This window comes from Pseudoliparis swirei, chromosome 9 (genome assembly GCF_029220125.1).
Source record: "Pseudoliparis swirei isolate HS2019 ecotype Mariana Trench chromosome 9, NWPU_hadal_v1, whole genome shotgun sequence".
NCBI lineage: Eukaryota > Metazoa > Chordata > Actinopteri > Perciformes > Liparidae > Pseudoliparis > Pseudoliparis swirei.
This window is the reverse complement of record NC_079396.1, coordinates 7789065-7801783: the sequence shown is the minus strand read 5'-3', so window position 1 is coordinate 7801783 and position 12719 is coordinate 7789065. Positions and strand designations below refer to the sequence as shown.

The window sequence follows — 12719 nt, the reverse complement described above, 5'->3', positions numbered from 1 at the left end:
CGAATACACTTTACTTGGATAGTGTTCATGCTTTAATCTGCAATGATGAGTCAAATATGCATTGATAAAGTGGTAATATAAGAGTGTGCTTTAAGTAGCAACGTGGACATTATTTCTCAGGCTGCATTAACTAGTCCAAATAAATGTTGTTATACAACAGCTAAATCTGCACATTTCTTGTTGGTATTAATGAAAGCTTTGATATGTATTTGCACTTGCTGGAGCGGAGGTTGATTCTTATGGTTCCTTACCTTTGTGCATGCGTGTGTTTTTTAGAGTTGTATAGGCTGTGTGTGAACATGTGTTTGTTTATGTGTTATTTCTGATCATCATTTCTTTGTAGATTGTGTTAGAATAGAGTCCACTTGCTCAGCTGCATTGTGACTTGCACAGGCGGCAACCGGGTAATGAGTTCATTCCCACGCCATATGTGGCAAAAAATTAAAAGAAAACATATTTATATCCCACTGCTATACTTTAATTTTGATGTAAAGGTCACATTGTTCTTAAGGGTGGCAGCGGGGAAATAGGTGTGGGAGATTTTTACATGATGTATTCTCTCTGCTGTGTCTGATTTACACGTGTCATCCATTCATGCAAATATGAAAAGCTTTAGTTCCTTATTAAAACCGATTGCTTCACACAAATCTATCTCTCTCTCTCGCTCTCTCTCTATTTCTCCACAGGATGCCATTACTCAAAGTCAGTATGACATCTTTACAACCTGCACAACTTTGTCCAGATAGATAAACAAGAGCACCTGGAGAGCACTGTGGCTACATGGAGCACGCGATACAAGCCAGTAAGAGATCATCTCAGGGCCGGACAGAGACCCCAAAGGATTCACCTCGAGCCTCCGCTAATGCACTTTGCTTTGTTCCTACATTTTAAACATTGCACTCTGCCTCCCGAGTTCAAAGACCCCCCCCACGTCAACCCCTCTTTTGTGCCATTTCTCGCCTCTCTTCCCTCATGTTATGCTGTAATCTTTCATCCACCCTTTCCAAGATGGCGCCGCGGACGGCGCCTCGGTGTCTTGGTGCGCGAATCTTGCACCTTCCGCCAAAGAAAATTCCTCGTTTGTTTGTGAAAACATTCTTGGCAATAAACCTGTTTCTGATTCTGATTTCTGATTCTGATTCTGATAAGGACCCAAAATAGTGGCCCTCAGAGGGGAGATGCCCATCTTGCTTAATGCCGACGCCTCCTTCAGCTCCAAGCAGGAGCTCCTGGACCTTCAGGACTGCCCTCTCGGCAGTGGCCCTTCTCTGGACACCCCAAGTCCCCCAGACTCCCAGATTGGTAGCCCACTAGGCTCAGGCCCCAGAAGTCCTGGCAGCCCCAGCTGACCTGGTAGCCCAGGAGCGGATGGCCCCATTCGGCCCCACATTTTCACCGGGGCTTCCACGCTTCCGGGGCAGCTGTACAAGGCAGAAACACGACCCCATGCGGGGGCCCCATTGGGGTTAAAGCTTGTTTCCACAGACTCGGATCAGCTATGTGGCTGGGGGGCCCTGACGCCGAAAGCTGTCCAAGCTTTCAACACCCCTCGTTGGGTGCTGTTCTTCCTTTGTGTGGCCTCCTTCCTCCAGGGAATGATCATCAACGGCTTTATTAACACAGTGGTCACCTCAATTGAGAGGCGTTTCGACCTGCGCAGCTACCAGGCCGGCCTCATCGCCAGCTCCTACGACATTGCCGCCTGCGTCTGCCTGGCTTTCGTCAGCTACTTCGGCGGGACGGGACACAAGCCCCGCTGGCTCGGCTGGGGGGTGCTGATCATGGCAGTTGGTTCTCTGGTGTTTGCCTTGCCACACTTCACCACGCCCCCTTACGAGGTCAGTCTGACCGAGCGGACGCTGATGTGCTCCGGTAACCGAACCAGCCCGTGCCAGGACAAGGAGGGCGGAGGACTATCAAGCTATCGTTTTGTGTTCATGCTGGGCCAGTTTCTCCATGGCGTGGGCGCCACGCCTCTCTACACGCTAGGGGTCACATACCTGGACGAGAACGTCAAGTCCAACTATGCGCCCGTTTATATTGGTGAGTATTTCATTTGGTACAATGGCGATCATTCACGAATAGTGCTCATTTCAATGTTGTTATTATATTTCCTTCTGTTTCATAATGGGATTGATTGGTTTTGACGACAGTTATTATTCAGAAAATTGTAATTTTCAAATCCCAAGAGCCAAAATCTCAAATACATCGTACCTTGATAAATGTGAAAATGCGCAAAGAGGAAAATCAGTATGGCGTTTGGTAAAAATGACGTTTCCAACGAGAAAAATTGAAACAAGTAAAAATAATCCAATAATCTATCCAAGTCCCCCAGTTGGTGACTTTCCCTGTGTGTTATGTAGCACCCTTAATTATTTAGTAATATAGAAAAAATATTTAAAAAGAGCCAGAAAAAAAAAGTAAATGGACATTTATTCCTGAAATGTACCCTAATAGAGAATGAATGACTATGGATGCTCTATTTATTTTGTTGCTTTTAGATAAACATTGAAAGTAAAGTTTGATGGCTGGAAATTTCAGGACACAGCGATGTCTGGTTGATTGTGAGTGTTTTTGTGAGAAGCATAAAAACTGTTAAATAAATAAATAAATGAACCTGCATTCTAATCGCTGGCTAATTTAACAAGTTGTTGGTTTGGACTCAGCTGATATTGGCAGCTGGGACTGATGCTAACTCTTTCAGATGAAAGAGCGTATTCTGTAGAAAGAAGCAACACACACTCTCCCTCTAGAACTATCGCTTCCAACTTATTGGTCTATATGGTATTTAATATTGTATCGCCATTAACAAAAATCCTGTGCAAGCTCTGTAATTTTGTCACCACCTTATCTTCACCATTCAGCATCCACTGCTATCGGTGGTACAAAACGCCACTAAGCTCCATTTACAATAGCAGCAGAGCCCAGTGTGACCGCTGAAGGACAAACACACAAACACTCTTTGACATCAAGCTCTCCATTTCTTTTTTACTTCATGAAACACTAACTTTGGGGACACAGAGCCCAATAAAGAACAATGGGGCCCTTTTAACCTGTAGGAAACAGGAAGTAGACGTTCACTGTATTGACACACCCAAGGTCTGGTTCTGAGTCTGTGGTCTCTCTCTGCCTCTCTCAAGGGATCTTCTACACAGCGGCCATTGTGGGTCCAGCAGCAGGCTACCTGCTGGGAGGATACTTCCTCAACATTTACACTGAGATTCACCTGACGTGAGTCTGCTGTGGGTGGCACAATTCATTAGAATAGATTTGAAAATGCAAGAATGAATAGAGTATATAGAACAATATACAATCAGGACCATAAATATTTGGACATTGAAACAATTTTCATCATTTTGGCTCTGTACACCACCATAATGGATTTGAATGAAACAAAGAGCTTTTTAAAGCAAAGAAGTGTAATGTTCTGCAATGACCAAGTCAATCCCCTGACCTGAATCCAATGGAGCTGCATTTCACTAGCTGAAGACCAAATTGAAGGGAAAATGCCCCAAGAAGCATCAGGAAGTGAAGACAGTGGCAGTAGAGGCCTGGCAGAGCGTCACCAGGGATGAAACCCAGCTTCTGGTGATGTCTCTTGGTTCCAGACTTCAGGCTGTCATTGACTGCAAAAGATTTCCAACCAAGTATTAAAATTGACAATTACAATGATGTTAGTTTGTCCAATTACTTTTGATCCCTTAAAAAGGATGGTCCACATATAAAATGTATTGTAATTCCTACACTGTTCACCTGATGTGGATGTAAATACCCTCAAGTTAAAGCTTAAAGTCTGCTCTTAAAGTACATCTTGATTGTTTCATTCAAAATCCATTGTGGTGGTGTACAGAGCCAAAATGATGAATATGGTGTCGATGTCCAAATAGTTATGGTCCTGACTATATAATAGAGAAGACTTGATGTTAACAATGTGAGTGTATAGCTGGAATATTGGTATATTATTTTCTGTATAAGTTCACTTGAAAAGCTGAGAAAATACTGATTTATCATCAAAACAAATTTTTAGAAAAATACTACTTTATGAAAACAATCCCATGGCGATTGAACTACCAACACATATATTGATATATATAATCTAAGATGTTTGCCATATTACTCATATCTAAGTGGACTAGCATTTATAAAGGTGGATAACAGTAAATGTCAAGTCATTCACAAAATGTGTGTGTGTGTGCTGTTACAGCACAGAGATGACTCCAGAGAACCCTCTGTGGGTCGGGGCTTGGTGGGTCGGCTTCCTGGCAGGAGGAGCAGCAGCTCTCCTGGTAGCATTTCCCATCCTGGGCTACCCACGACAGCTACCAGGTACTGCTCCTGTCCACTGCACACATACACTTGCACACTCTTGCAATAGGAAGGAGTACAAGAGCATTTACATATGAGTGTTACAAATATGTTGTTTTTAATATTTGTATTTTTAGTGTGAGGTAAAAATTGGTATGGGAATGGCAAATGACCCTCTACCTCCTCCTGCAGGCTCTCAGGAGTACGTGGCCATGCGGGTGTCCGAGGCCCACCAGCTCAAGGACGGAAGCCAGACCACAGCCTCAGACCCTCAGTTCGGCAAATCCGTCAAAGACATGCCAAGGTAGTGCACTCAGTGAAGAGGTCGGGCGATAAAGACTTTTGGATATAGTACAGACAACCTGGGAACAGGTTGACCACCATCCTAATGACGGATGAGCCTCTGGGGACGAGAGGGACCTGAGATGCCAGACTAGAGTTGGACTTGACAGAAAATGTGTATTACTTTGTATTACATTCTCCACAAGTAGCGAATTTTAGACAAGACAAAACAAAAACATACAGTTGGCCTACATCCCATCGTTTCACTCATAGCATCAGGGCCTCCACTACACAGCCATAGAAACAATTAAAGGTCTACGAGAATGACCAAGCACCAGAATGGCCAAGCACCAGGGAGAAGAAAACACACACTTTATTAAAAGGAAAAGGAAGCCTATTAAGCACGTAGGATTGTGACAAAATAATAACAAAGACTACATTATACAGACAGAGAGTTGTATCAAAGGTTCCTTAAAATCACTTTGATACAAACTTTCTGCGGTCATTTAATATTTGGATTAATTTAGCAGTTTAGCAGTTGTTGTTAGTCCCATTTCTTAACCCTCCTGTTATGTTGCGGGTCAAATTGACCCGTTTCAAAGTTTGAAAATCTATGAAAAATATTTTTAAGTACTTTTTCTTTATAAAACTTCTTCTGCTGACCTTATTTCGTTTAATCAACGTAAAAACATTTTTTTTTAAAAATCATGTATTTGCAACCCCCTCCCCCCCCCTGCAGGTTTATATAACGGAGATGGTCAATTTGACCCGGCCGTGAAAGTGAAGGCTAAATGTCATTAGAATTGTCACGTTTAGACTATTTCTTTCTTTGGAAATGTGGGACAGTCTTTCTCACTCCCTCACACCAAGTTTCACTCCCAACACTCACACCAACACACACACACACACACAAACACACACACCAACACACTAACACACACACACACATGCACAGACACCAACACACACATAAACACACATGACAGCACACACACACCCCGTTCACAACCCCATATATAAAGTTGTACACATTTCAAACTTCAAACAAAAGAACCAGGTGGTTGTTATGAGAACCATCTCTATCCTGCTGTGTGCCCATCACCCTACATGAGAAGCACACTTTACAGACTAAACAATGTTTCTCATCTTCTAACTTCCCCCCTAAATACACCTTTATTGGACATGGGACACTAATGTAAGGGTTTCTTTCATGTCTCAACTAATGAATATGGTACTTTAGTACTTCTAATCGACTGTCGGTCTGTCTGTTTCATCCCAATCTCAGATGCACACACACTCTTTCTAACGACCCCACCTGTGCGAGAAATACAGATACTATTTTGACGGGAACCTTTATTTTTCCCTGCGGGAAAACTCCCCCCACACTTATCAGGGGAGGGGCCAAACATACAACATGGTTTCTTAGAAGTCCTACAACATTACACTCTGCAGATACATACGAATGCCCCAAGAGGATGACTGTGTGGTGGCCTTTGGTCATCTTCTATAACATAATGTATGCATCTTAACACTATAAATAAACATAACTAACGTTTACTTTAAATACAAATCCTTTATGACTCATGTGGCTTGATTTTGAATGAGCAGGTCATTATGACCCTGAACAGCACAGGTGTCTCATCTCTATTTATCTACATCACCCCATGACAAAAAAAACTTACAAAATGCAAATAAAATTTAGGAGAAAATACATGTTATGATAGACTAATGCTATTTAGATTTAGATATTTTCAATGTACCTAAAAAATTGTTTGAACATGTATTTTTCATTAAAACGAGTGAGTTCTCCTGGAGTGGTGAAAAACTCAATTACACTAAAAACTGATTGAATTGTTAGTAATGTTGTTGGTGATGAGGTACAAACTATAGTTTTTAGAATTCTTTGGTTTCTGACCACTTTTGGGTGATTCAACATTAACCGGGTCAAATTGACCAGGGAACATTACGGCTGTATGTCAGAAACGAACATAACAGGAGGGTTAAACTTACATTTGATCAATGTTTTCCTTTCTTACAGTTTTTTTCATTTGCTAAACGACAGCGGGCACAACTGGAGTCACATGTGCAAAACTCTAACTACAGTCTGCACAGCAGCAGTTCATGTGGACCAAACTCTAGTTTGTTTTTCATTGCTTGAACACAGTTTTCAAAACTCTAACACTTATCCCACGACTTTAACCACAACCTGCACAACACTGTGGATCTACAGCACTTTGTTCAAATGCTAACACACTGCTGTCAAAACTGTGAACCACACATTCAAAACGGAATAGAGTTCAGCCTGGTGCCTTTCAAACACTGCGGATTGCAATTTCAGCTGAAAGGCTAAGCAGGTGTCTTGTTTTAGACTTGTTAGTGAACACACACACATATATATATATATATTACAGTATATATAGGTAGAGCTCAGAAAGACTCATTTTGGAAATGGAACAAGGAAGACGGGTTCGTGGAGGGAGAAGGGTGGCAGGGAGAGGGGGATGCGTGGAGGAAGACAAAGAGCTGTTATTCCAGATGAAATAAGGGCTCCACTTGTAGAGCATGTAATGTAATGTTGTGAACCAAGTGTTTGGTCACCACCCACATGACCAAATGTCTCTTTTGTGAGGACACAAGTCCAGAAGACTGCCAGGGATGGATAAGGCCCTCCAGAAGGTTCTTCCCCAGGTGCATGGAGAGAACATGAGATGTGATGTTGATGACAACATGTGGCCTGATGCTAGAGAGAGGCAGGATTAGGCCCTCAATTATTTGTTTGAATTATGTACTTTTAGTTTCTACCTTTTTTTTCTCATTACTGTAATTACGTAAATTACTGCAGACTATTGAAGCAAGCTGCTAATTCTCATTTACCTTAAAGAATTGTTATGTTCTAAAAAAAATCATAAATCATGTGAAAGAATGTCACTCTTTTCTTTGAAGAAAATATTACTTTGTTTGAAGTCACTGAAATTGTTCAAACTGTAAAGATGAAAAGTTAGTATTTTCTGTATTGGTGTTTGATGCTAGTGTTTTTACTCTCAGTGTGTTCTGAGTGACAGTGTGTGTTACCTCAGTGAGGGCTGTGCATAGTGTTTGGCTGCACTGAGCGTGTTTTGAGCCATGTGTTAAGAGTTGTGTTGCTTGGAATGAGTTTTGCAGGTGATGTGAACTGTTTAGCTCAGGTGACTGTTGGTAGTGCAGACTGTGGTTAGAGTTTTGCACATGTGACTCCAGTTGTGCCAACTGTCGTTTAGCAATCGAAAAAAACTGTAATTTTTTTCGATGTAATCATGTTCAAGATGGCCCTGTCTATGAACATGTCAAATCTGATAGTAATTTTATTGTCTTCCTCCAGAACTAGATTGGCGATTTGGCAGCTCTGCGATTCTCAGTGGGATTCCATGTGTGATATTCGCTAGTTAGATGATGATGATGATGATGATGATGAGAGGGATGAGAGGGATGAGAATGATTAGAATGAGTGTCAAACACAAATTATCTAATACAAAGTGTTGACCGTTGTAACCCTTTAGTACTAACTGGAATACAGTGAGTTGCTATATTTCTAAATGAAGAAAATGTCTACATTTGATCTATCATGACATTGTGATCGATATATTTTAAAAACAGCAATCCTTCCATCAAGAGATTATTGTATATAGAGGAAATGACAGCTTGGCCTCTTTTCAGTTCACAACTCAGGTTACTTTGAACGCAACCACCCACAGGAACCAGTGCAGCACTGGGGGATTACGTGGGCACAGTAAGGCAAGGATCATGTTTGGTAACATGATGACACGTCTCACTCCAGAACTAGATTGGAAAGCTTCAGTTTGTATGCGCACTGCCTAGGAACGTAGTTATTACAATATCCAGTGCCGTGTTCATTTGCAATAGGAACTTCTCCAGGGTCGTGAGATTAGAGCGGCCTGGTTTGATTAAAAAATAAGGGAAAGGTTTATTCACTTAGTTGCACACACTTATACTCTTTGCCCCGTCTTTCTCCCTCCAGGTCTGTGCTGCTCCTCCTGAAGAATCCACCCTTCCTGTTCCTGTGCTTGGCTGGGGCCACGGAGGCGACCCTCATCGCTGGCATGTCCACCTTCGGTCCAAAGTTCTTGGAGTCGCAGTTCAGCCTCAGTGCTTCAGAGGCCGCCACATGGTTCGGTGAGTGACTAGTTAACATCATGCAGCAGTCCAGTGGCAGCCCAACTGGTTGATCGAAATGTGTTTTAAAGTCATCTCAACCCGGTGATGAATAAAAAAATAATCAAATGCAACACATTCTCACTTGAGTAAATCTCTAATTAAAACAATGAATATATCTCTAACTGGCAAAACCATGGCAATATTTCAGCATCGAATGCTGGCTGATTGCCAATGAGAGACCCCACCCCCCTAGCTGCCACAGTAGAGAATCTCCATTCAGAGCCTAACAGTGCAGCCTGATTGCATGCCTATTTATGCCCCCCCCCCCCCCCCCCAGGATACATGGTGGTACCAGCCGGCGGCGGCTGCACCTTTCTGGGCGGCTACATCGTGAAGAGACTGAACCTGCGCTGTCGTGGCATCATCCGCTTCTGCATGATGTGTGCGATGGTCAGTCTGCTCGCCATCTTCATCTTCCTCATCCACTGCCCCAACATGCCCATGGCCGGTGTCACAGCACCGTACAAGTACAGTCTGATGGAGAAACAGCAACTGGGCCAGTATAAAGGCCTGTATGGCAAGCCAAGCGAGCTGCAGCATCGAAACAGGTGGGCACGGTTTATGCTCCTAAGATTGATTTATTTTCTGCATTTTATTTTGACTAAAACATGTATTAGTTTACTTAATTGTTCATTTGATTTTTGTTTAAAAAAGAATGCGGTAATATTTGATGCAGCAATAGTTATTTTGGTCATTGCTATCAACAGTCTGTGATTCACGTTAATGTTACACCAATGTTGTGATTGCTAAATGCATCCAGTGACCTCCATGCTTGTAATGTCTCTCTGGTGTAACGCCACACGCTCGGCTTCTACCCTTAAAAGTATCTATCTGGCGAGTAACTCATGGGCCACTGGCTATTATACAGCAGTCTGTGACTAATAGCTCACAGATCTGGAAAGTGGTTGGTTTAGGTTGCATTCCCATCCTTTGGAGTTTAATGGTTTTGCATATCTTGACAAGCTATTGCTCTTCACCTTAACTGTGTGCTCACACGAACTGTAAAAGGACAACATGGATTACATCCAAATTGATTTTGTGAGACTTGACATAATAATAATATTACGGCCAATTCCTTCTCGTTGGTATAGCGTCGAACATTAAATGAAAACAGCCCAGCTTCTTCAGCAATGACTTTACCATCGGGATGACTTGTACAGTGGTGACTTACAAAAGTACTTGAGATCAGAGAGTATGAGGTTGCGAGACCATTGACAATGACCTACACCTTTGCCCTGCTCCCTCCCTCCTGTCCGCCTGCAGATCTTCTTTAGAGGAGAACCTGACGGTCGGCTGCAATGCCGACTGCAGCTGTGTCACAGAGTTGTACAACCCGGTGTGTGGGGCAGACGGAGTGATGTACTACTTTCCCTGCCACGCTGGCTGCAGCTCCATCAACCACACCGAGCGCTCCACGGGCAAACAGGTATAGTGCACCAACGCTGTACGACATAGCGCTGTGTCTGATTTAAAATATAATATATACAATTCAGTTTATACACATATATTTCATTGAATATTTCTTAATTAACAATTAAGGATCAAGGATTTTTTAATTGATTCTAAATTTAACTCACGTACCCCCCCTGGAGTGCCTTCAGAGTACCCCCATTTGAGAACCACTGCTCTACAGATTAATACAGACTCAATAGAGGATGGACTGTTGAACATGGTGTGTGTTTCCAGGTGTACTCTGGATGCAGCTGTGTGGTGGGGAATGTGTCCTGGGGCGAGGAGGGCTTCGCTCTAACGGGGAAGTGTGGCAGCTCCTGCCACCACATGCCAGCCTTCCTCTCCCTCCTCTTCATCGTCATCTCCTTCACTTTCCTCTGTAGCATCCCGGCCCTCACTGCCACACTCAGGTGACTGACTGCTATAACTGCCTGGAAAAAAAACATTAAAGCACATATCAATTGAATGGCCCATTAGCAAAGCAGCTATATTTTATACTACTTCCGTGGTCCACTAGATGGCACTCTGATTCGGCGACTTCCTCAAGGACTCAGTTTCTATCCCTATTTTATTCTGAGTGACAGACGGGATTATTGTCAGTGTCAAATTTTCTTTGTGTCCTACTTGTGATAATAGGGTATCAAACATCTTATTTTCGTAGGAATTCACTGTTAGCAGGTCCGCCTTTCAATCAGGTGGTTCAATCCCCGCCCTATTCGATGTGTCCTTGAGCAAGACACTTAACCCTGAATAGCTCCCCGTAGCTGTGTGTATGAAATGTAACATATTAACCATCTTTGAGTATCTTAAAATGTGCTATATAAATAAATGTTATTATTATTACAGTGTTTCCCCCACCATTCTACCAGGGTGGCGGCCCGCCCCCCTGAAATCTCCGCCCGCCACCCTGTAATTTTCTCTCTAGCGCCAGATTACAGCAGAAGTAATTTAAGGTCCCTTTTCTAAAAGAGCACGCCTTTTTTCTTTTATGAAACAAACTCAACAGCCGTCTGTTATTGATCGTATCTACACAACAGCATGTCATTTCTGTCTCTACGTGTCGCGTTAACACTTCTCGGCTCTCCGTCTCGCGCGCCGCTGAGCTCCGATGCCGGCGTTTCTGTGTGCACACAGGTAAGCACACTCTCACTAGCCGGCAGAGAGCGCTGATTATGTCGTGTGAAAAACAAACCGCTATATCTGCATTTTTTAAACACTCCCACAGTGGAGAAGATGTACCAAGTCGCTCACCCTAACCCAACAATGACTGGCTGTCATTGCCCTCACAGTCCCAGTCAGCAGTGTAAACTGTGAGAGGGACTTCTCCACCATGAACAGAGTAATATATACTTTTTACAATGGGATTTGCTGTGTAAGCCATCACTATTTTAAGATATCAGCCTTCACTTTTAAAGCCTAACAATGTATGTATTTGCAGGTCAATATAAACATCCGCAACAAGGAGACCATCTTGGTTGTCTGCCTGCGGATTTCAATTAATGGGCCAGTTGTTTCTGACTTTCCTTATCAAGAGTCTCTGGAACTCTTATTTGAAAAGCCCCAAAATATCCACTGCAGTGACAAAACGTGCACCCTTTGTGGTGGTCATGAAGAAAAATGAACACCAACATTTTTCAAGTGTTTGTGTCAGTCGGTCGGTTGGTCGGTCTGTCGGCCCCCCCCCCCCCCTTCTGAAGCTGTAATCCTAGGGAAAACACTGTATTATGAAACAAATGCAGTAAAGGGAGCTGAAGAGAGGATCAACTCGCATCGTCGTAAAGTTTGAGATCCGTTCTGCCTTCATGTCTGACCGACTGTGTGTCGTGTAGGTGTGTGCCAGACAGCCAGAGATCCTTTGGACTCGGCATCCAGTGGATAGTGGTGCGCACACTTGGTAGGCCCACTGTATTCTTTTTAAATTCTTTCACTTTTACCTCTGAATCACGATCATTTGTAGATGTCAATGTAGATGTTTGCATCTTGTCCATTCTTTGTTGCTGTTTCCCCCGTAGGAGGTATTCCAGGGCCCATCGCGTTTGGCTCGGTGATTGACATCTCCTGCTTACTGTGGCAGCATAAGTGTGGTGAGCAGGGCTCCTGCTACCTCTATCATAACTCAGCTATGAGCCAGTACACACTGGTAGCTGGCATCATCTATAAGGTAACACGAACACAGGCTCAAGGCATACTGCACCCTCAAGATCAAGTCGTACTGTACCTCCAAGATAAAGTCGTACTGTACCTTTAAGGTCAAGTCATACTGTACCTCCAAGGTTAAGTCGTACTGTACTTCTAAGGTCAATTCGCACTGTACCTTTAAGGTTAAGTCGCTCTGTCTAAGGGCCCTACCAACACCTCAACGTCTTACAAATCAACACATAATGCTTTGTTTATTCAATATGGTAACAGAAATGTAGAAATGGCAAATTTTGGGATTAAAACTGGCTTTGAGACTAATCTCCATGAGC

General features: G+C 43.1%; 1 protein-coding gene across 1 annotated transcript; it reads left to right on the top strand.

Moving 5' to 3' along the window:
• Positions 1 to 1178: 1178 nt before the first annotated feature.
• On the top strand, positions 1179 to 12499 carry slco4a1 (solute carrier organic anion transporter family, member 4A1). Its single transcript, XM_056423723.1, is given in 10 exon segments — positions 1179 to 2043; positions 3141 to 3231; positions 4205 to 4326; positions 4498 to 4609; positions 8603 to 8757; positions 9077 to 9347; positions 10063 to 10225; positions 10486 to 10661; positions 12081 to 12145; positions 12264 to 12499. Coding segments are annotated over 10 exon segments (2256 nt in total).
• The last annotated feature ends 220 nt before the right edge of the window (positions 12500 to 12719 follow it).